At 36.5% G+C, this 22,970-nt stretch overlaps 1 protein-coding gene across 1 annotated transcript in view; it reads right to left on the reverse strand.

Annotated features, from left to right (window-relative positions):
* Positions 1-163: 163 nt before the first annotated feature.
* SOS2 (SOS Ras/Rho guanine nucleotide exchange factor 2) overlaps positions 164-22,970 on the reverse strand; it is a 105,077-nt gene continuing 82,270 nt past the window's right edge. Inside the window, exons 17-23 of the mRNA XM_027553698.1 lie at positions 19,532-19,649; positions 18,362-18,534; positions 15,741-15,857; positions 14,230-14,491; positions 13,660-13,701; positions 3,374-3,483; positions 164-1,878 (exon numbers count right to left, since the gene is read on the reverse strand). Of these exons, the coding sequence (XP_027409499.1) occupies positions 1,369-1,878; positions 3,374-3,483; positions 13,660-13,701; positions 14,230-14,491; positions 15,741-15,857; positions 18,362-18,534; positions 19,532-19,649 (1,332 nt within the window). The 3' untranslated portion in view covers positions 164-1,368. The remainder of the gene's footprint in view (positions 1,879-3,373; positions 3,484-13,659; positions 13,702-14,229; positions 14,492-15,740; positions 15,858-18,361; positions 18,535-19,531; positions 19,650-22,970) is intronic.

Genomic DNA, 22,970 nt, shown 5'->3' on the forward strand with positions numbered 1-22,970 from the left:
AGTTTCCCCTCTTCCCTCTAAAGTTTACATCACTTAAATTCTTTGGGATTATGGAATTTAAACTGCACAAAATAACTGAAAATAATGTGTGTATATGTATTACTTGTACAGAATTCGACAGTCTTACCCCCTTGTTTCTTATAATGAAAACACATTTTAAAAGTCTTTTAAAAATTAAGACTGGGGTGATTTATTAATCTTGTTAGGAACTCTGATACAAAGCACAGTAAAAGGCCACAGACCAGTAAATAAACAATGTGGCTTTTGGCTACTTTACAACTGCTGCTAGCACTAAGAGCAAAACACGCTTTTTCATCACTTTGAACAGAGGAGTACAAATGGCAAATAAAAGTTTTAATCACTTCTCTGATTAAAAAGTTTAATAAAGCTTTAACTGCTGGTTTAAATATTACCAATCTAAAAAAATACTTTAAAAAATTTTAGTTAACACGAGATTTATAGAGAAAGTTACTTGGTTTTGAAGGCAATGCAGTTGGTTCCTATGCCATAAGAAAATTATCCTCCGGATTTATGAATTAGTAAAGTAGCAGATTGTATTATAGGCCTTGAGTCACATAAATTTATATAGGTTATTAGCATTATTTTTAAATATACAATATAAACAAAACTGTACATATATGGCATATTAACTTTGTTTTCCAAAACAATAGGCAACTCGTTAGCTAAAGACACCATAGTCCGCAAAAACAAAAAGGCACATCTGTACAAGATATATGCCCTTTTTCCCTCTATAACTGAGTTAGGTAGTCTTTACATTTTGACAACATAATAAACACAGTGCATTCTATTATTTTCATTCTATTTTTCACTTTTGTCTTCAGCAGCAAATTCTGGCATTTAAGACATGGCATTGAAGAGTTTAAGAATAGTGGGTGTTATTCACAATTTTCGGTAAAAACTAGATGTGAAAACAAAGATGGTCAAAGAAGCTTAAAAATCAGTATCACCACACACCCCCTATATGTGTGTAAATTCACTGCCTTAAATAGTCATCTGTTACTCAAATTTGAAAAATTCCACAAATGCACTATCCCCTTTCAGTGCAATCAATTTCACTTTAAACCATATTTTAGCAGAGTCTACAGTGCAAATATAAATTCCTTATACTGGCCTTTTGGCAGCACTGAGGATCCAAGACAAGGCAATGCTACTGATCACCTGAGGATAATGGTAAATGACTTCTGTATTTTTATTTTTCCAATTCTGAAAAGCTTATTTGATCAGTAGCATTTTTGTAAGAGCATTATTTTTTTTAAAGTACTAAAATACTATGCCTTTTTTGAATAAATTAAAAAAAAGAAACTTTACAAATATCATTCCAGTGTCAATGACTACATATGGCTAGGGTCATTGAGGAGTTTCTGCATTTTCTAACAAAGGCAGTCTATACACTGGGGGGTGTGAAAGCTCCCGTTTGTAAGTCTTTGGTGGCAGTTTTGGTAGATGAGGGCTTGAATTCTGCCTTGGTGGAACAGGGGGAGCTTGAGGATGAGCAAGATTATTTTGACTAGAACTGAGCACATAGCATCGACGAGGTACCCTTGGAGAGGGTGTGCTAGGAGGAGTGTTCGGAGAATTTGGACACGTACTAACGTCTCTGAACCAGTCTGGATCTCTGTGAAGATGTCCCAGTGGAGGTGGCTGAAGGGTAAACGGACAGTTTATAAAGTGTTCTGGAGGCCGAAGTGGAACCGGTGGAGGGGTATCAGGAAGAGGGTCTCTCGGCGGCGGTGGAGGTGGACTGTGCAGAGGCCCGTCAAATGGACCAGCGGGAGCAGGAACTCTGGGTTTTACCTTTGGAGGAGGAGGTTGTCTTGGTGGAATAGCAGGGGGGTCATCATCAGATTTCATAGTTCCCTCAAAAACAAAAAAATTAAATTATACCTCTGTTCTCTTGAAACATCTATAAGAAAAACTTTTAAAGACTAAAAAATTCTTATGTGTTAAGTTAAATCCAGAGACACAAAATAGGTTAATCTGGTTTAATGATCAGATTTATGAATAAATTACTCCCAGTTTCACTCAGGGCTCAGTTTAATATTTTTATATATGAGATGTTTTAACTGAAATCTTATAAAGCCTCAGATTATCTTGCTTTGTAGATACAGTTTATAAATTTATGCATTTTAATTATAATAATGGGCAAGTAAGTAAAAAGAATATTTAGTTTTGTAGACATGAATGCTGAAGCTGAAGTTCCAATACTTTGGCCACCTGATGGATAAGAAGAGCTGACTCACTAGAAAACACCATGATGCTAGGAAAGAATGAGGGCAAGAAAAGGGGGCAGCAAAGGATGAGATGGTTGGATGGCATCACCGACTAAATGGACAGGAGTTTGAGCAAACTCCGGGAGATAATGAAGGACAGGGAAGCCTGGTGTGATGCAGTCCATGGGGTCTCAAAGAGGCGGACATGACTTAGTGAATGAACAACAAGACATGAAAGAACATGATGTCAAGAGGTCTTAATATCCATCTTCTGCTTTTTGGCCATTTACTTCTACTATCCCCAGTGAACTTCAGAGTGGTGGTTCTCCAAAGTTTGACCCAGGATCAGCAGCATCAGCACTATTGAAAGTGAAAGTGTTAGTTGCTCAGTTGAGTCTGACTCTTTGTGACCCCATGGGGTGCAGCCTGCCAGGCTCCCCATTCCATGGAATTCTCCAGGCAAGTATACTGGAGTAGGTAGCCATTCCCTTCTCCAGGGATCTTCCTGACCCAAGGATTGAAACCGGGTCTCCTGCATTTCAGGCAGATTCTTTACCGTCTGAGCCACCAGGGAAGCCTTAATAGGGATTTGTTATAAATGAAAATTCTTGGGCCCTGCCCCAGACCAACTGAATCAGAAATTCTGGCCATCTGGTTTTAACAAACCTTTCAGATGCATCTGATGCAGCCTGAAGTTTGAGAAGCACCAGCTGAAAGTTTGGAGAATGCTTTGAATACTACAGTTTTTCCCATCTCTACCCAAAAGAAAATGTACTTCTGAGTATCTATGAATCTGCCCAGCCTCTTTTTTTTTTTTTTAAGAAAAAGTATTATGAGGATTAAACAATTATTTAAGGTATATTCTAAATAAAACAACCTAAGTATTTAAAAAACATAAACGGTAACCAAATTATAATTGACAGACTCTTTTTAAGAATAAGCACTGTTTTGAAGATTCACAACTTTGAATAAGTTGAGGCAAACCCAAGTCCTGTTGACTACCTTGGATTTTTGTTGTTGCTCTTGTTGGCTGAAAGGCACAGCATGTAGGATCTACAGTTCCCTGACCAGGGATCAAACTTGTGCCTCCTGTAATGGAAAAACAGCATCCTAACCACTGGACCATTGGGGAAATTCCCTACCTTGGAATTTGAAGCATCCTGATCAAATTTTTTTCGAGGTGGAAGTGGAGGAGGAATCAGTGGCTCTTCACTTAGCTTATGTAAACTACCACACGAACTGAAGAAAGACTCTGGGGGTAAAAAAGATTAGTTTAACCACAACTCATAATGCAATCATAAGACAAAACTTTATTTCAGTCTGTGATCACCTCTCCTATGGCATCCATCAGACTGTACTGTAGCTGACTGTTGGTTTAGCTATCCTCTCCATTAAGGTGTAAGCTTTTTGAGGGCAGTATTTATTTTCATATCCATAGCAAGTAACACACTGATAGTGCCTGCCACATGCTAGATACTACTGCTAAATGAAAATATAGTACCCAATTAAGATTAATAAGGAGATTCTGCTCCCTGAAAAGTCTTTTGTTTGTATAACTGTAAAGAGCATCCATAAACAGAGACTATGCATTTTTGAAAAAGTTACTATCGGATACATTTCTACATAGGTAATAAAACCTTCATTTAGGAGATGATAGGGTACTGTTGTATCACAGAACCATTCTCTATACAAATTTCTTATTGATAATGGACCCATTACATAACCACATTAATGGAAATTTACAAAATAATAAAGTATTAGAGGAAAAATTATCCCTAAACATGCCAACCAGACATAGAACGATTTTCATGTTTTTTTTTTTTTATCTTTTTCATATGCTTATAATACCTGTCATTATGGACCTGTATAAAGGCACTGATCAAGTCTTGTTTATCATTATACTGAGATTGGGTTTAAAGGAGCTTTTTGGGAAAGAAGCTGATGAGTTTAATTTTAAACACACTGAGTTTGTGTGAACTGCTTATGGGACATCCAAATAAAGATGTTACTCATTACTCCATGTCAAAAGTTGCTGTCCTGATCATATCACTCTGCAGTCACCCCAGGGGTCTTGCTGGCTCAGAGTGCCAGCAGCAGAAACAAACAGTATCCCTATGTGGTGTTGGCAGGTGGTGCGAGGAGGTCAGGTAGAGCACTACCCGCTGTCAATACGTTCCTTCTGCTTGCCCAGCACACCCTGCCCTGTCTTTGTCTCCAGGTGATGGTGAATCCATTCCATATGGTTTAGTCAGCCAATTCTGCCGAGGGCGCCCCAATTTCAGTCAAGAAGTGGACAAAGGACTCATTTTCTTGACAAGATCAGATCTGTAGCTACCTCTTTTTTATGCATGCAGCCATGTGCTTCAGTGAAATCTGACCTCACCCCTTAGCTCCAAAGATGGGGCCTGCTTAGATCATTCCCTCAGCCAGAGTAACTGGTTTAGTTGTTGGCACAGGACCCAATTCAGACTACTGAAATCTGAAAGGAGTGTTGAAGTCTCAACTTCAATTTTATTTTCCATTAAGAGCACTTCTCCACAGATTATTCAGGTTTTGTGAGCTTTTAAAACTTCATTATTCTACACTAGTGAATGTTGGATAATTTACTAAACAATTTCTGTAATGTTAGTTAGCTATATAAGTTACTTCCAATTTTTTATCATTCACGCCTCCATCCACGCAACAAATATGTATTGGGTATCTGCTATAGTGCCAACACTCTTCTAGGCACTAGCAATACAGCAGTGAATAAGAAACAAAAATTCATGTCCTTATGAAGCTTACATTCTAGGTTGATAAGAAAGAATATACATGATGATTAAGTAAAAGTATAACAGCTGTAAGTTAAAAGAAGAAATATTAGATAGGGAATGGGGAACAAGTTCAAACAGGGTGATCAGGGAAGACCTCCCTCAGGAAACACTGAGAAAAAAGGTTGAAGGAGGCAAGGGAGCTTGCCATTAGGCCAGACAGGTGAACAGCACTCTAAGCAGAGGGAATCGGAAGAACAGAAGTCCTGATGTGGGAGTATGTCCAGGATGCAGAGTAGCTAGAGTAGAGTAGGTGACAGGAGTGAACAGCAGGTGATGAAGTCTGACTGATCAGAGGTTAAATTTCACAGGACCTTACGGGTCCTTTTTGAAGAAACTGAAACTGTGTCTTTTACTCTAGGATGGAAGGCTGCTGGGAGCCAGCGTAAGGAACTCCGCCCGTGGCAAAGGTCATGAGGAAGGAGGCTTGGCATACGCAAAGGTGGGATTGAGCCTCCGGGGTCCCCCTGGAAATTCTCGAGCATCTACCCCCCCAAACCAGAGTCTGCCTACTTTACTGCTTTGTGCTCTCACCTACACCTCTGACTTTACAGGGGGCTGTCCCCCACCACCTCTCTCTGAAAAAGAGTTAACTTACAGCTCCAGTTAATAAAGTTCCTGGGCGTGACAAGAGGGTTTCAACCTACAAACTCCTTTGGAAGTCCTCTAGCCTGCCTGAATAGGATCTTCCAGCCACATGTGATTGTTCACAGCCTCCCAACCTTGAGAGGCATGATATGTTCTAAACTGTCTAAATACAGATTCCTTTGAGCAGTTAAAAGATTGATTAGAAATTGTATTGGTGAAGGGTTTTTCACTTGTTGGGCCAATGTTTGCTGCTAAGTTTCCATATCCCTTACCTACTGTGTCCCTGGGAGTGTATTGATTAATATAATTGGTGTATAGGAATGTAAGTAGTAGCTTTAATGTTTGTAACCTTGGACCCTTGAGTTAATTCTTTTCTTGTTATAGCCCACCACACCTTTGCCCTGTAGGAATGCAACTTTATCTAATGCTTTTGGAGGGTGGTGCCTGACTTTAGAATAATCACCTTTAGAGAAAAATAAGTTTTCTGAAGAAAGGATGATAAAATGTTAACAGGCCTCTTGGCCAGAAGATGATGTAATTCAAACTTTTGCATATGATAAGTTTGCAGGAAGAAAGCCTGGCTTACGGCTGACTCTACCCCTTCCTCATTATCCTCTATGCACAACTTAAGGTATAAAAACTACTTTGGAAAATAAAGTGCGGGCCTTGTTCACTGAAACTTGGTCTCCCCATGTCGTTCCTTCTCTTACCTTCTGGCTGAATTCCCATCTTGAGCATGGAGGCTTGTCAAGCCTACTAAATTTGCCTGGGCTTCTAAGATCTGACCGGGGAGGCCTTAGTGTCTCCTCTCCTTCGGGAGAACGGGAGGACACCTGCGGTCTACGTAGGTGACTCAAATTCCTTATTTTGGAATTTTATTAGCTTTCCACGTAAACCAAGTTATTCAGCCTCTTTTCTCCACTGAATTTTCGCACTGAGCTATCCTTATTTGATCACCCTTTGTATCTTTAATTCTATCGTATCCTGATCGCCGAAGCCGTCTCCCCTCAGAATTCCCTGGATCCACCGGGGCTGGACCCCGGTAAGTGGCGCCTGGACAGGCTTTTCGAAGGTAGGTCCCCCCTCGAAGCAATTAGGGTCATCAGCCTATTGCTCCCCCCTCGGAACAATTTGGGTCATGAGCCCTGTTGTTCCCCCTCAGAGCAATTAGGGTCATCAGCCCTACTGCTCCCCCCTCTGAACAATTTGGGTCATCAGCCCTGTTGTTCCCCCTTGGAGCAGTTAGGGTCATCAGCCCTCCCCCCTCACAGCAAGTAGGGTCATCAGCCCTATTGCTCCCCCTCGAAACAATTAGGGTCATCAGCCCTACTGTTCCCCCTGTGTTGAGTTTTTGGGACGGCTAGGACCCCACTCAGGGTGCTGCAGACCCCCCTGTAGGATAGACAGGGCAAGTAGGAGTGGGAAGTATTGAAGTGTTAAAGGGTTGGAGAGAAAACCCGGTTTCTGAAGACTAAAACTATCTTTTACTATACTTAACTTTCTGACATGGGTAACAGTGAATCAAACAAAGACAGCTCTTTATAGGAGTAATTTTGCAGTTATTAAGAGAGGAATCAAAGTTTAAAAATCTACCATTCAATCATTTTTTTCATTTGTACAAGAATAGTGTCCTTGGTTTCCAGAATAGGGTACTGTTAATTTAGATACTTCGGTTAAGGTAAAAAAAAAACAACTAAAAACTTATCGTACAAATATGATTAAAAATGTTCTGGACCTCTGTCATGAGGCTGTTGGATAGCCTATGGGAGAGGCTATAGTGGTGGATGGTAGTGGGTCTCCACCTTCTGCGCAGATCATATTTTCTGCCATTGACGAAGAAAAGGAGGGAGACTGTGCTCTACCTCCCGAGGAATGAGAGGGCTTACAGGACACTGCGGCTGGGCGACCTGGCGAGCCCCCTCCCCCTCTACACAAACCTTTAAAAATTTATACAACAACTTCTGATTTAAGGCGACTACCCCACCTCTGCTTGCACCTCCCAGGGCCTAGGAATTCCCCAGTTTACATCCAAAGCCTCCCAGAGCATTGCCTAAGGCTGAAAAAGATAAAAAAATTTTCTTTTAAACAAAGGAGCTTTTAAAGAATACACAATACACAGAGCCTGCTCCTTGCAGAAAAACCCCCTTCGAATTCAATGACTCCACCAGGGCTGGACCCCAGCAGAAGGCCATGGGTTTTAAGTAGTCATGAGTTAAGTCTAACCTACATTCTAAAAGGACCCATCTGCTGTATTGAAAACTGAAGTACGGAAGGTGGGAAGTGAGGATGCTACTATAATCAATCAGGTAAGTGATTGTGGTCACTTGGACCAGGGTAGCACTAGTAAAGAAGTCAAGAAATGGTTAGATCCTGGATGTATTTTGAGAGTAAATAAAACTTGTTGATAGATCACACTTTGGGTATGAGAAAAAGAAACAGGTAAATGATAGCTCTTAATATTTTCAGCCTCAGCAATTAGACAAATGTGATTATAACTGGGAAGAGGTGGCAATGGAGAGAACGACTTTAGAGGGCAGGATATTGAAATAGAGACATTGAACAGGACACTGATTATACGAGGCTAAAGGTCAAGACAGAAGTTCTGGGCACAGGAAAAAAATGGGGAATTATCATATTACAGATGATATAACATTGAATGAGACACCAAGTGAGTGAGAAGAAAAGAGATCCAGAGACTTAGGACCTTCCATTTTTAATAGGTTGGGAAAATACAGAGAAACCAGCGAGAGAGACTAAGAAGCTAAAAGTAAAGTAGAAAAACCAAGACAGTGAGTGGGGTGAGCAATGTGATCTTCATGTATGTGCCTTCTTCACAAAAATGTTTTGGTATTCAGTATTAATGAAGGCAGAGACTTTTTCTTGTTTGCTACTGAATCCTTAGTAGTTGGCAGAGTAGCTGGTCCAAAGTACTCAATTTTCTATTGAATGAATAAGACCAAAAGGTGTGAACATTTTTTTGGTTTGATACGTTGTTTTCAAATTTCTCTCCAAAAGGATCATACTAATATATCAACTCAAAAGGGTAAGTGATATATGAGCACCTTTTAAGATAGGCTTGCTCATTCTTTGATGTAAACTGCCTATTCATGCCCATTGTTTCTTGCTGTTTTTCTCATTGTACGTGAGCACTTTTTGTACTTTTATTTCTTTCAGGACCTTAAGATACTCAGAATTTTATGCAGTTATTCTCAATGTTTTCTATTAAAATTCAAAACATGATTTTATTTATGATATGGAAAGTATATTTTACCATCACCCAAAATAATGTCTAAAACTCCTTGTTCTAAAATGACACAGTGTTATAAACTGAACTGTGTCCCTTCTCTCCATAAAAGTTATGTTGAAGTCCTAGCCTCAGTACCAATAAATATGACTCTATTGGGAAATATAGACGTTACAGCTCTGAAATCAAGTTAGGATGAAAGTGAACTCTATTTCTGTTTGTGTGCTATGTGCTTAGTCGTATCCAACTCTTTGCGACCCATGAACAGCGGGTCATAAAGAGTGGGCCGCCAGGCTCCTCTGTCCATGGGGCTTCACAGGCAAGAATACTGGACTGGGTTGCTATTTTCTCCTCCAGGGGATCTTCCCGACCCAGGGGTCGAATGTGCATCTTCTGCATCTCTTGCGTTGGCAGGCAGATTATTTACTACTGTGCCACCTGGGAAGTCCTAATTCTGTGTGACTGGTATCTTTATAAAAACAGTTGAAGAGAAAACGAGATACAAGGAGAAGCTGGCCATGTGACAGCAGAGGCAGAGGTTAAAGTGATCTATCTACAAACCAAAGGATGCCAAGGATTACCAGCAAAGGCAGAAGCCAGAAAAGCCAAGGAAAGATCCCTCCTTACAGGTTTCAGAGGGAGCATAGCCCTGCCATCTTGATTTTTCAGACTTTCAGCCTTGGAAGTGGACCTGAAGTCACTCAGTTTGTGGTACTCTGTTACTGAAGCACTAGAAACTAATATATGTAGTAAAAACATTTCCACTGCTGGACAATACAGGAAAGTAAGAAACATATACAAACTTCAGTGAAACCAGGAAACATCTGAATCCTGAAGCTTCAACCCATAAAGGTGGACTACAGTGTATATGAAGGAGACAAATGGAAGAAGACAAAACCCAACAGTCTACACTGAATGAGACTGATAAACAGCAGCAAAACTGCCCCCACAGAACCAAAGGAGGGATCGGGAATTGAAGGCACTTAGTATAATGGAAGGCACGGGACAGAGGACTTGATTGAGTCTATACAAGGGACGAGAACCCTAAAGCCCTATTCTGTACTTAATGAAGCCAGGAAATTACCACATTTCCACCACTGGCAGGAGACTCAGGGTTTTATTCGCTGGAGAATCTAAACATCAGACTTGGGGACACTAGTCTGTGCTGAAAACAGATTTTCATACTAAATGCAAAGATCACCCAGGGAGAAGATTCACAGATCTTTCTTTGGAGAAACTAAATACTCTTAGAGAAAAGGCCTCACAGATTCTGAAATATGGGGATTCCTAATTTAAAAAATTCTCAACACTCTATCACCCTACAGTGAAACCCACAAGTCAACAAGTTTTACCCATGGATACAGATCTTTCCATAAATTTATACTGTCTCACTTTAAAATATGAACAGAAAGCTAAGGATATAAGATAAGAAAGAAAAGCCTCCAGTATGAAAGACCACAGACCACAACAAATAGAAGAAAGAAACTCAGAAAAAAAAGAATCTTATCAGAAACAAAATCTTTCAAAAATTAAAAAATTAAGCCAGAAGAGAAAAATATAAAAATGGCATGCTGAGAGGGAATTTAGAAAGAATTCTGAGAAATTCAAAACCATGATAGATGAAAAAAATAGAAAAGCTGGGTGATTAAAGTAAGGCAATCTCCCAGAAAACAGAACATAAAAACAAAGAGATGGACAAGAGGAGATAAAAGAAAACTGAATGACAAATCTAGGATGTACAATATGGAAAATAAGCTCCAAAAAGGGAGCCAGGGAACATGGAAGGGAAGAAAGTATTAACAAAATGATACATGGAAAATTTTCTAGAAATCAAAGACATAAATCTCTAAATTTAAATGGCTCATTAAATACACAGCAAAATGAAAAAAAAAAAAAGACCCACATCAAAGTAGATCACTGTGAATGTACTGATCATTAGGAATAAACAGAAGATCCTAAAAGCTTCTTGAATTTAATGTGGCAGAGACTCCTAATTGTCCCCCAGGGCACCTTTCCCTTTCATCCTTTTAGTAATAGGCTCTGCGGAGAAGGCAATGGCAACCCACTCCAGTACTCTTGCATGGAAAATCCCATGGATGGAGGGGCCTGGTGGGCTGCAGTCCATGGGGTCGCTACGAGTCGGATATGACTGAGCGACTTCACTTTCACTTTTCACTTTCATGCACTGGAGAAAGAAATGGCAACCCACTCCAGTGTTCTTGCCTGGAGAATCCCAGGGACGGGGGAGCCTGGTGGGCTGCCGTCTACGGGGTCGCAAAGAGTCGGACACGACGGAAGCGACTTAGCAGCAGCAGCAGCAACAGTTAGAGAGCATTTCTTACAGCTGTGCCCGTGTGACTAAGTTTTGGCCAATGGGATGAGAGCAGGAGTGACGTTTGCAACTCCCAGACCATGTTTTTGTAAACAAAGTTCCTTGCCCTCCAAGTTCCTACTGGCAGAAAAATGGTAACAACTCAAATCAGTTGCTCAAAACTCAGAGATGGAAGACACATTGTGAGAATCCTGGATTGCCCTGCTAGTTTGAAAGCCTAGTAGAGCAGAGTTGTTTACTTACTCTGGCTATTTTGAGAAACAAACTTTCATTTCATTTAAGGCACTGCCTTTTTGGGGCTCTTTGTTATTACAGCAAGTAAACTGCAGTTTTCAAAAAAAAGTATTAAGAACGTAGGGTCACTGACAGAAGGAGTTTTGTCTATTTTGTTCAGTGCCACTTCTCTTGTACCTACAATACGGCCTACATGTAACGGGCATTTAAAAATATGCATGAATAATTTATGAGTGAATGATACTAGACTTCTAAACACCACATATGAAAGCTAAAACAGTGGGAAACTGTCTTCAAGATTCTGACTGAAAATGACTTAAATTTCTCTACCCAGCCAAACTTTTTTTTTGGGGGGGGGGGGCCTTGGGGGAGGGCAGTTTGCACCATGTGGGCTTGGAGAAGGAAATGGCAACCCATTCCTTCTGGGTTTCTGGCCTCCAAAATTCCCTGGACAGAGGAGCCCGGTGGGCTATAGCCAAAGGGGTCACAAAGAGTCAGACATGACTGAGTGACTGAGGATGAGCATGCAGGCTTATGGAATATCAGTTCCCTGATAAGGAAATGAACCCAGCCCTTGGCAGCAAAAGTGCAGAGTCCTAACCACTGGACTGCCAGGCAATTTTCCTGGCTAAACTATTCACAATGAAATGTATAATAAATACATTTTCAGAAATGCAAGAACTTAAAAATGTATATCCTATGTATCCTTTCTCAGGTAGCTACTACAGAATGTACCCCTATCAAAATAAAGGAGTCATTTCCAGTATGACAGCAGAAGAAAGTTCTAGGATTTCAGCTAAGTCAGAAGCCGAGACAGCAACTAGTCCCAAATGGAGCAGGAGGACAAAAGATCATCAGTAAGGAAGTTTCCCAGTTAAAAAGCATACACAAAAACCCTCAAAACCAAAAAAACCTTGGTAATTCCCCCAAATGGTCTGACTTTAAGGAAAACTGTGGTGTTAAAGTGTGTGGGAAGACTTAGCAATAGACGTTTAAAAAACAAAAATCCTAAACATTAATGAAGCTATTATTAATTCCAGGAAACAGCATACAAGAAAGGAAGCATAATCACAGTATATACTCTGTGACTTAGCCGTAATAATATTTTCTCTAAATGCGGGAAGTTTATTAGGTAAAGAGAGAAATCCTCACCTACCATGTCTTTTAAACACTGTCTAAAAGTAATGATTCAAGAGAGAGAAAAACATAAAAACATCACTTAAAAAGGTAGAAGAATCACTGCAAAACAAGGGGTGGGGAGTCAGGAGGGAGAATACTGTTGTTAATTTCACCCTAAGTATTTTAAGCACTATTTGCCTTTTGAAACTCTACACATATATTACCTTGATAAAAATCTGAAATTACAGAATTAAATATTTAAAAGAATAAACTTACTTTTCTCACAAGACAGGAATTCTCTTGTTACTATCTATATGATCTACATTTTACTATCATAGAAGCAGAAGTCCTCTAGATTGGGAGAATTATTCCTGAAGCTGCTGTATCCCTTTGGGTTATTCTGTTTTAAACAAATGGCCACAGAAAGGTAAGTGACAGTATTTATGTCATACAGAGGATGAGATGGCTAGATGGCATCACTGACTCGATGGACATGAGTCTGAGTGAACTCCGGGAGTTGGTGATGGACAGGGAGGCCTGGCGTGCTGCGATTCATGGGGTCGCAAAGAGTCGGACACGACTGAGCAACTGATCTGATCTGATCTGATGATATAATTAAGGATGGCAGAATAGCATTTTACTTAAAATGCTACTTTAACTAAATAAGTTCATGAGAAGAAATAAGTGATCAAAGCTAGCCTAGGAACCTGATAAACATTTAGTATTATTCCTGTAGAAAAATGAATTGGAAATAGCAGGGAAGAGGAGAGACAACCGATATGAAATCACTGTTCCTTCTGCGCCAAGCAATGTGCTAGGTGCTCTATATAGTTATCTCATTTGACCCTTAACAAGTTGGAGATACTAAGTAATTTGTTCAGCATCATGCAGTCCCTAAAACATATATAGTAAAATGATGAAACTGTAGTAAAGTTTAAATAGTACCCAGTTGTAAAAAAATAATTCCATCCATTTGTAAGAATTTTATTTTGTAAAATCTTTAAATGTTGCTAAAATTCAAAATATTCATATACAAAGTTCATCAATGCAATTATTATCTTTATAGTCATTTCATTAGAATCAAGTTAAATTCTTACTTACTTGAATGAGGCAAGAGGACTGGAGCAAAGATGCTATTGCTTCCTATTAGAAGGAGAAAAATCAATTTGAAAAGGAAGGTAATATGTATGATTTTATTTTAAAAATGTTTGCATAAAGTAACATACATAATAACATGTACAGAGTTCAGAACTTTATCATCTTTTGCCATGTTAGTTTTTAAAGAATGAATATGGTATTCTTTGTACTTGGAATTTTTTTCCTTTCTTAGCATAAATAGCTCCCTCTCTATCAGTCTCTTTAAATTTCCTTCACAGAATTTATCTGTTTTGTTTTCTTTTTCATTGGCTATTGCTCCCTTTAGAGTAGAATTGGGGCTCAAAAGGTCCTGAATAAATCTTTGTTGAATGAATAAACTAGAAAATAATATGCAAAAGCAATGCACAAATTATGCTTTCCTCCCCTGTGTTAATCTTTATTTTCACATATAGATGTCATTTTTCACACTAATATAGTCTGTAAAGGATTCTATAGTTTCCTAACTAAAATGATGAGAATTAACTAAAACAAAAGATTCCCTTTTTTGCCAAACAATTTACATCAAATACATACCACAGGAACTGTTGAGATCCACATCTAAAAACACACTAAGGTCTGAAGAAGCAGACACTGGTGGGGTAGATGGTGTATTTGGAGAGGTTGGTGCTGACACTGTTGATTCAAGCTCCGTTTCAGCAATCCGACTAAAGCTTATTTTACACGGTTCTCTTTCTAATGGTGTTGGGTGACCTCGCAAAGTACCTGAGGTAGAGCCATGTCGGCCTGTATTAGGCCTTATTCCAGGAGATTTTAAGGAGAAAGCTGATTTCCTAGGCTAGGAAAAGCAAATGTAATTACCATTACTAACTTGCGTGTACTTTAATAAATCAAGTACATTATGTAAAGTATTATGGCTTAGCATATTAGTATACAGTTGAAAGAGTACAATAAATCCCAACCTGCAAGGACAGTCTGTAACTGTTCTTCCAGCAGAACACTTTGAGATTTGATTGGCTTAATTTTAAGGTGGACTTGAATACTGTATAAGTAAACCTCTTTTCATAATTCAGAAATAAAATAAAAATTCATGTGAAAACAACTATTTGCTTCCAAGACACTTGAATCTAAATATCTTCAAATTATTGATATCGATTTTATAAATATTTACTGTAGATACAATAAATACAACATATTATGCTGGGTGCTATAGAAAAAAAGACATCCTCTCCCCAACTCCACAAAATAATAAATGACCAACCTCTGCAATGATACTTTAGAGTCTTTGGGAAAAATTGCTATCATTGTCTCTCACCTTTACCCTCCACTTTTAAAAATTCCCACAGTGGTAACTTAATGAAAAATATAAACTCAGATTCAGATAATTTAAGTTAAAACCTCAAGTGTGCCCATATCTAGCTATGCAGCCTTGAAAAGGTTATTTATCTCCTTTGAGCCTCTTTATGTCTGTAAAATGAGACTAAGGTCAATATCATACAATTGTTGTGGAGATGAGGTAACATGAAACTATCTGGCCCCAAGTTCATGTATGACAAATGTTTTTCCTTCCTTCCACATCTTGTTTCACTTTCAGCTCCTTATAATTGGTGTACTACTACTTCTGTGTCACTGTAAACCCCAGGAATAAAAGCAACTACTGTATAGTAGCAAATTTTAGCGAGTGAGGTGGGTTCCAGTGCTAACTGTGGACAGTGGTGCTCTTATGGCAGAAACCATGGTCAAGTCAGAAGAACCACAATATATCTCCTTACTCTTTCCCAAGTCTCTTCATTCCTTGTCCTATTACCTACCTGTCATTAGGTTCTCACTTTCTCATAGCTTTCCCCCTTATACTGGGAAGGATCAGAAATGGATGGGTAAGTAAGTGGTTTAAGAGACAGGATACATCAGGTTTTATCTAACTGCTAACTTTCCCCCTACAAGATATATAATTTTAGAAATAATGCAATACTGCAAAACAAAACAGGTATTCAAGCAAAGTATGATTTTAATGGAAATAGTCTACTGAACATTAAAGATGGTATCGTTTTAAAAAACAAAATTTTCCAAAATTATAATGCACTTACAAATCGAGGTGGCTGTTTGCAATTTCGGGGTTCAATTTCTAGTGACTTGTTGAACAAATAATCTGTAAACTCTTTTTCAGAAGCACATCCCATGGGGTTAAGGTTTTCAAAGAATCTCTGGAATTAAACATCCATAAGTATATATTTTTTATTTTATTAAAATGTTTACTTCATCGGTTTAATATCAAAAAAACTATCAACAAATTAATAGATCTTAATGTCTGAAAAGTCCTCAAGGATTGCTGATTCCAATCTCTCTATTTTGGGATAAAATTATAAAGTTTTTATGGAAGTTTTATACTCCAATCTTAAACTTCTATTAAGAAGATGAACAGACTTTCACTTATTATTATCATCTTAATAGCTCAGTATCCGTCAGTTAACATTCCTACTGATTACACAACAAAATGATCATCAGTAATAAGTCAAAAGTGTTTAAAACAGAATTACAGTTATAATCCACAACAAAACTTTGATGATCAGAAAAAAAGTAGCGATAAATTGGATTAAAGTCTATTCAAAAATAATTTCAAGGACAATAATATATTTTAACATATCTGTGCTCACATCTAACAAAATAACTTTTCTGTCTTTAATGAAAAAGTATTTGCTAAACTTAAACATAGGTTTTTAAGTAGAAAGTTTAGATGATCTAACAAAGTGCAAAAAGAAAAACAGTAATCTCACAATGAGAGATTGCACTGTCAACATTTTACTATTGGGACAGTCTTCCAGTGTCTTAACTATGTATGTGAACATATGCACATATGCATTATTACAATTTTTTTCCTGCGAAATTGGGGTCACAACATAGGTATTTTTAGCCTTTTGAAAATATTAATTTTTTTCTGTATGGTTTACTTTAAATAATACAAATTTTAACTATATTGTACTTCATCAGATGAAATGTTCCAGAATTTATTTCACCAATTTCCATATAGGTAGTAACTTACATAGGTGGTTTCTAATTTTTTGCTATTATAATTATGTGTTATTATCCACTCCTCATGCATAAATTTTTCTGTGCATTTCTGATGACTTCCTTATAAGCAAATGATTGGGTTTAGTTTAATTTTGAAGTGGCTTAGAAGCATATGTAAAAATAAGTTCTGAGTTTTAGCTTTACCAGTAGGCAAAATGAGCTTTAGAATTTCTAGAATAAACTTCTTCCATTTTTCAGGCATTCTGACAATTTCAAGAAAATTGCATTACTACTTAAACAATATTGAAACAATTTATTCTTATATTCAGGTCAGATAAATTAAATCATATGGACCAAAAGTAATTTAAAGACTTTATAAAAGTCTAACTATGCTTTGAAAGTGAATGGCTACTTTATCTACATTTTAAGCTTATTTTGAGTCAATCGTAAAAAAAGCATTCTCTGCTCCTTACCCCCAAAAGAATGCTTTAAATGATGGCAGGATGTCTAGATCAGATGCAGAAACCTATCAGGAATTATTGAGATATGAATGCTAAAAGCACTATTTTAATTATACCCAACTAAAATGCAACATTATTTCTATGAGGAAATACACTGTGAATTCTAATCTGGGCTTCAAGAACATTTTTTTTTTTTTGGCCCCATCATGCAGCTTGTGGGATCTTAGTTCCCTGAACGGGGATTGAACCTGGGCCCTTGGCACTGGATCTCCAGGGAATTCCCTCAAGAACATTTCTTTACCCCTATGGAACACCAAATCACAGAGGGTTGGCTAAATGCTGAGAGAAGGGGATGGAACAAACGACCATTTTCTTTAAAGCAAGTATCTGTCTATATTTTCATAATGGTGTACACTTCAGGTCAATTTTTCTTAGGACTTTAAGGTTCTTTGTTTTGAACTTGGAACAAAGAATAGTTACCATCTTACAATTTAGGAGGATGGAAATGATGGTGACTATTTTCACTCAATATGCTCAACCTGCAAACTATATCTGAAAGTGTAGCACAATTTTTAATGTGAAAGGTAAACTTACTCTGATTGTTATCATATGTTCTGAATTTCAAATAAACACAATAATATCTACTTACTATAGATATAATACCACAGTATTTACTCTAATTTAGAAGATATTCACACTTTATAGTACCACAGAATCAATATTATGAACTATTGCTCAAAACAGAATATCAAGTGATAAAATATTTTTTAAAAAATCATTGTTTTGCTATGCATATATACACATCACTCTCCCAACCCCTTCCCCTACTTAAATGCAGTGTTCTTATAAAGGTATTAATTATTTAATGTTACACTGGCACATGTAAAATATCTAAAATGTCTATTAACTAATGATAGTACTGGTAGTGGATTTTCTTTTTACTGTGTGGACATCGGAAAGCATCTTCCATTCCATTTTGTCATTCATTTTTTTAAAAGTGTTACTTAAACCTGTTGCACAAAGAAGCAATAACTGTCAAGACAAAGTGCCTAGTAATATTAATAACGGCAGATTGTTAGTGGAGAATATCTAATATTCACCACTTCCATCTATTGATTCATTAATGCATATTATTTTCATAGCAAAATAAAGATCATAATGTATGGCTATGGAATTTCTTAGAGAGGGCAGAGGACTTAACATGTTCTCTTTTAAAGATAAGCAAAGAAAATATTTACCCTCATTTCTGGTTCTATCCGTAAACAGTAAGGTTGATTTTGATACTGCTGAATTTCTCCAGTAATTTCAGCTACTTTCCTCCTCTTACTGAAATTGATTAAATCTTTCCCTTTCTTTTTTAAAAAATCATTATTCCCTTCTTCAGTCTTCAGTATATTTGTTAAATATATTCCTAGTAAAAAAAGTATTTGAAGAAAAGTTTTAAAATTGGTTACTTAACCATTTGGGAAAACAATTGATCTAGTAAAGTTGAAAAACATCTTATAATACAGCAGGTCTTACTAGTGAAATCTCTGATATATTTAATAATCAACTCTACATGAAGAATTTTTTACATGGATGGAAATAATTTAAAATTGAAAGAAAATTAGGGTTTATAAAGAGCTTAATTTGCCATTTCTTAGTCTAATAGCCTAAAATAAAAGAGGGGATTCATTCACAGTCTAAATTATGTGTTAAATCTACTCTAACCATTTTAATATTTACTTATAAATATTTAACACCAATGATCTTAAATGATTATTGATAAAATACGCAATACCAATGATCTTAAGTGATTACTGACCAGCAAGTTAATTTTAAGCCAATTCTGGTTAATAAGACTACAGATTTGCAAACTAATTCTGTTTTCCCAAAGCCTGTAATTTAGACACAATTTATTCTTCAGTTTTGGACAGGAAGAAAGTTTTCAGTTTCTCTTTCACACATAATTAGATTCATTTACATCAGTGGCTCTCAACTGGGGACAATTTTGTCCCCCAGAGGACAGGTATCTGGGAATGTCTGGAGACATTTTTGGTGTGTGCTATAATTTGAATGGTCGAATGTTCAAAATTCGTATGTTGAAATCCTAATGCCCAATGTGACAGAATGAGGTGGTGAGGCCTTTGAGAGGTGCTAAACTTATGAGGCTGGAGCCCTCATCAATGAGACTACTGCTCTGAGATTCCACAGGACTCCTTACAACTCTATGAGATAATTACCAGAATTACAAGTTTTATAGATAAGAGTCTACATATAGAGTTTAGGTTTCATTTATCAATATAGACAGCTAATAAAAGTAGATGTGCTCAGATATAAAATCAGGACTATCTGCTTCTAAAGGCTGGTCTCTTTTTGCTATATAACAAAATCTCCCTCAAAATATAAATCCGTATTTTATAACTTACCAAAAAAAGGCACACAGGGTGGATTGATTGACTTAAGTTTCACTAGATATTTTTTAAAATGATCTTGACTTAATTCCACAGCGTCATCCAAAATTTTCCTTTTTCTTTCCTGCAACGCCTTTAAAATATATAAATGGAGTATAATTTGTTTTTTTTTTAAACAGCTCAATCATATTTTTTAGGTACAAAGCTTTCAATTTTAATATTGTACAAGTGTTTGAAAAAAAAGCTTTTAAATTAAGAGATCAGTAGTATTCTTATCTCTACTTGCTGGAAATGACTTATCTATAAATATAGAACTTTAAAACTTAGTTTTTTTCTAATATAAATTAGAGGATTAAACAATAAAACAATCTTCCTTAAGACATTATTAGTTATAATCCTGATTAGCTGGAGTTTCAAGTTATAGCTATAGGAGAAAAATATAATCCCATGGCATTCAAGTATTTTTCTACTGGAAGGTCTTTTGGGGCTAAGGGTAATAAGATTTTGGTAAAGAGAAGGCCAGGGGAGGGAGACAAGAATTGAACAAAAATTTATTAAACCAAGTAAGCAGTCATTTATTTTATATTTCATTATTACATTTTGTAATTAAAAGTCAGTTATTTTATTTTTAACCTGATACACACACACACACACACACACACACACACAAATTGACAGCAAACGTACTTGATAAAAAACCACTCAACTCATTTCCTTTAACTTAAGGAAAAAGCAAAGGTGACTGCACTGTAACTTTTATTCAGTGCTCTACAGAAGTTCTAACTAGAATGGACAAGAAAAATAAACAAATAAATAAAAGACTAGCGACTGAGAAGAAAAATTGCCAGTATTCACAGAGGAAATGATTATGTAAAGAAATGTAATAAATCTACATATAGAATGTTAATGAAAGAATTTAGCAACATTGCTGGATATAAAACTAATAGGCAAAAATCAACTGCATTTCTAGATATAATCAATAAAGAAAACAAATTTTAAAATATTCTAATATAAATCTAACAAAACAGTTGTGAGGTCTTCATCAAGAAAACCATAAAACTTTATTAAATAAATAAATGGAGAGATATACTATGTTCATAGTTGGGAGGATTCATTATTGTAAAAATGTCAGTTCTTCATAATTGATTTATAGGACCTGTACAATTCTTATCAAAATCCCAACCTTTCAGATGATTCTACAATTACATAATAGCAAAGGGTCAAGAATAAGTCACTCTTGGGAATTCCCTGACAGTCCAGTGGTTAGCACTCAGTGCTTTCACTGCTGGAGTCCAAGTTCAATCCCTGCTTGGGGAACTAAAAAAAAAAAAAGAGTAAATCACTCTTGAAAAGGAAGCTTGGTGGGGACTTGGCCTACTATAGTGTATCAAGAATTAGTATAAAACTATGGCAATTTAAACATGCGGCACTAGCACAGAATAATGGAATACATTAAAGGAACAGGACAGAGGAACCAGAAACAAGCCCACACATATATGGATGCTCAATTTGTGACATAGCTGGCACCTAGAGATCAATGAGGAAAGAATGTACTTTTAATAAACGTGTGGGATCATCTGGCTAGCCAAATGGAACATACAATGAATTTAGACTCCATACTCAAAAATTTGTTTCCAGCTAGATTAAGGACTTAATGAGAAAGAAAACATTAAGATAACAGAGGAGGATCTATTATACAAGACACCAACAACCACAAATTACAAAGGAAAAAATAAATGTGACATTAAGAATTTTTGTTCATCAAAAGACATAATAAAAATGGTGAAAACAGAAGCTTTGATCTGGAAAAAAGGTATTTATAACAAACATGATTGACAAAGGATTAAAATATAGTATATGAGAGAACTCATACAAATTCATGACAAAAACTCAAAGAAAAGTAAAAAAATTTCCACAATACAAAGAGCCAATAAACATCTTAAAAGAGGTTCAAACTCAATAGAAATCAAGAAATTATAAACCCAAACCACAAGACTAGAAAAATTAAAAGAACTGACAATATCAAGTGTCCGTGAGAATGCAGAACAACCAGAGTTCGTTGTTTCCAGTGCGAGTATAAACTGGCACAGTAATTTGAGAAAACAACTGGGCATTATCTATTCTATCATCCAATACTTCTACTTCTAGGTATGTAAGAGAAATTTGTATATGTATGCTCCAGGACACAGGCAGAAAATGTTCATGACAATATTATCGATAATAGCATCAAACTAGAAACAATATGAATGACCATTAACTAATAAATAAATAAGCAAATAAATAAATTTTAGTAAAGTTATTTCTATAATTTTCTTGATGAGATCTCTAGTTTTTCCCATTCTATTGTTTTCCTCTATTTTTTTGCATTGATCACTTAGGAAGGGTTCTTATCTCTCCTTGCTATTCTTTGGAGCTCTGCATTCAGATGGATATATCTTTCCTTTTCTCCTTTGTCTTTCTATTCTCTTCTTTTCTCAGCTATTTGTAAGCCCTCCTCAGATAACCATTTTGCCTTTCTGCATTTCTTTATCTTGAGGATGGTTCTGATCGTCACCTCCTGTATAATGTTCCAAACATTATAGTTTGTATAGTTCTTCAGGCACTCTATCAGAGCTAATCCCTTGAATCTATTTCTATAATATGATACAACTATAAAAAAGAATGGCCTATAATTATAAGAAACAATATGGATGAAGTTTAGGAAAATAATACTGAGTGAAAAAAGTCTGGGAAGAATTATATTCACATATAATTAAGAAACAAGAAAAATAACATTGTTTAGTGCTACAAATAGTAAAACTATAGAAAAAAGCAAAAGAATGATAAGCACAAGATTTAGCACAGTAGTTGGCTCTGAAGGGACAAAGGAGATAGAATTGGGAAAGGTTTTTAAACTGGATGCCAGGTAAACAGGCTTTTTTAAAAATTTTTATTCCTTATACCATATACCTATTTTAAGAAATATTGTTGAACATTTAATATTTTAAGAAACTAAAGCTTAACGTCTCAAAATGAATATATTTCTTTAGAGTTTACAAAATGAGAACTGAAGTTATTAGTCTCTTAGATTAATATTTGGCAATATTTGACTATTAACATCTTTAATATATAATATGTCCATACAAATCAATAACATGCAAACACTCAGATAGAAAAACACATACATGAAAGCAGTTTAACCCTATACTCCCCACTAATCACAACCCACTGTAAGAATGAATGTTAAGTGAAGAGTACATATCCTTCCACTCTTCTCAATGCTGTGCAACTCCACTTACATGTTTAGAGTTTATTCTGTTCTGTTCTATCAAAATGAAGTCATACTATATTAATTTTTCTAAAGATTTTTGAAATGGCTTTTCCCCTGAATGTCACACTATTCTTTCAAGACACACACAAAGATTCTAGTCACTTTTTTCCCCTCCAACCAATACTCCACATGATAGGGATAGGA

The sequence above is a fragment of the Bos indicus x Bos taurus genome, chromosome 10, assembly GCF_003369695.1.
Source record: "Bos indicus x Bos taurus breed Angus x Brahman F1 hybrid chromosome 10, Bos_hybrid_MaternalHap_v2.0, whole genome shotgun sequence".
Classification (NCBI taxonomy): Eukaryota; Metazoa; Chordata; class Mammalia; order Artiodactyla; family Bovidae; genus Bos; species Bos indicus x Bos taurus.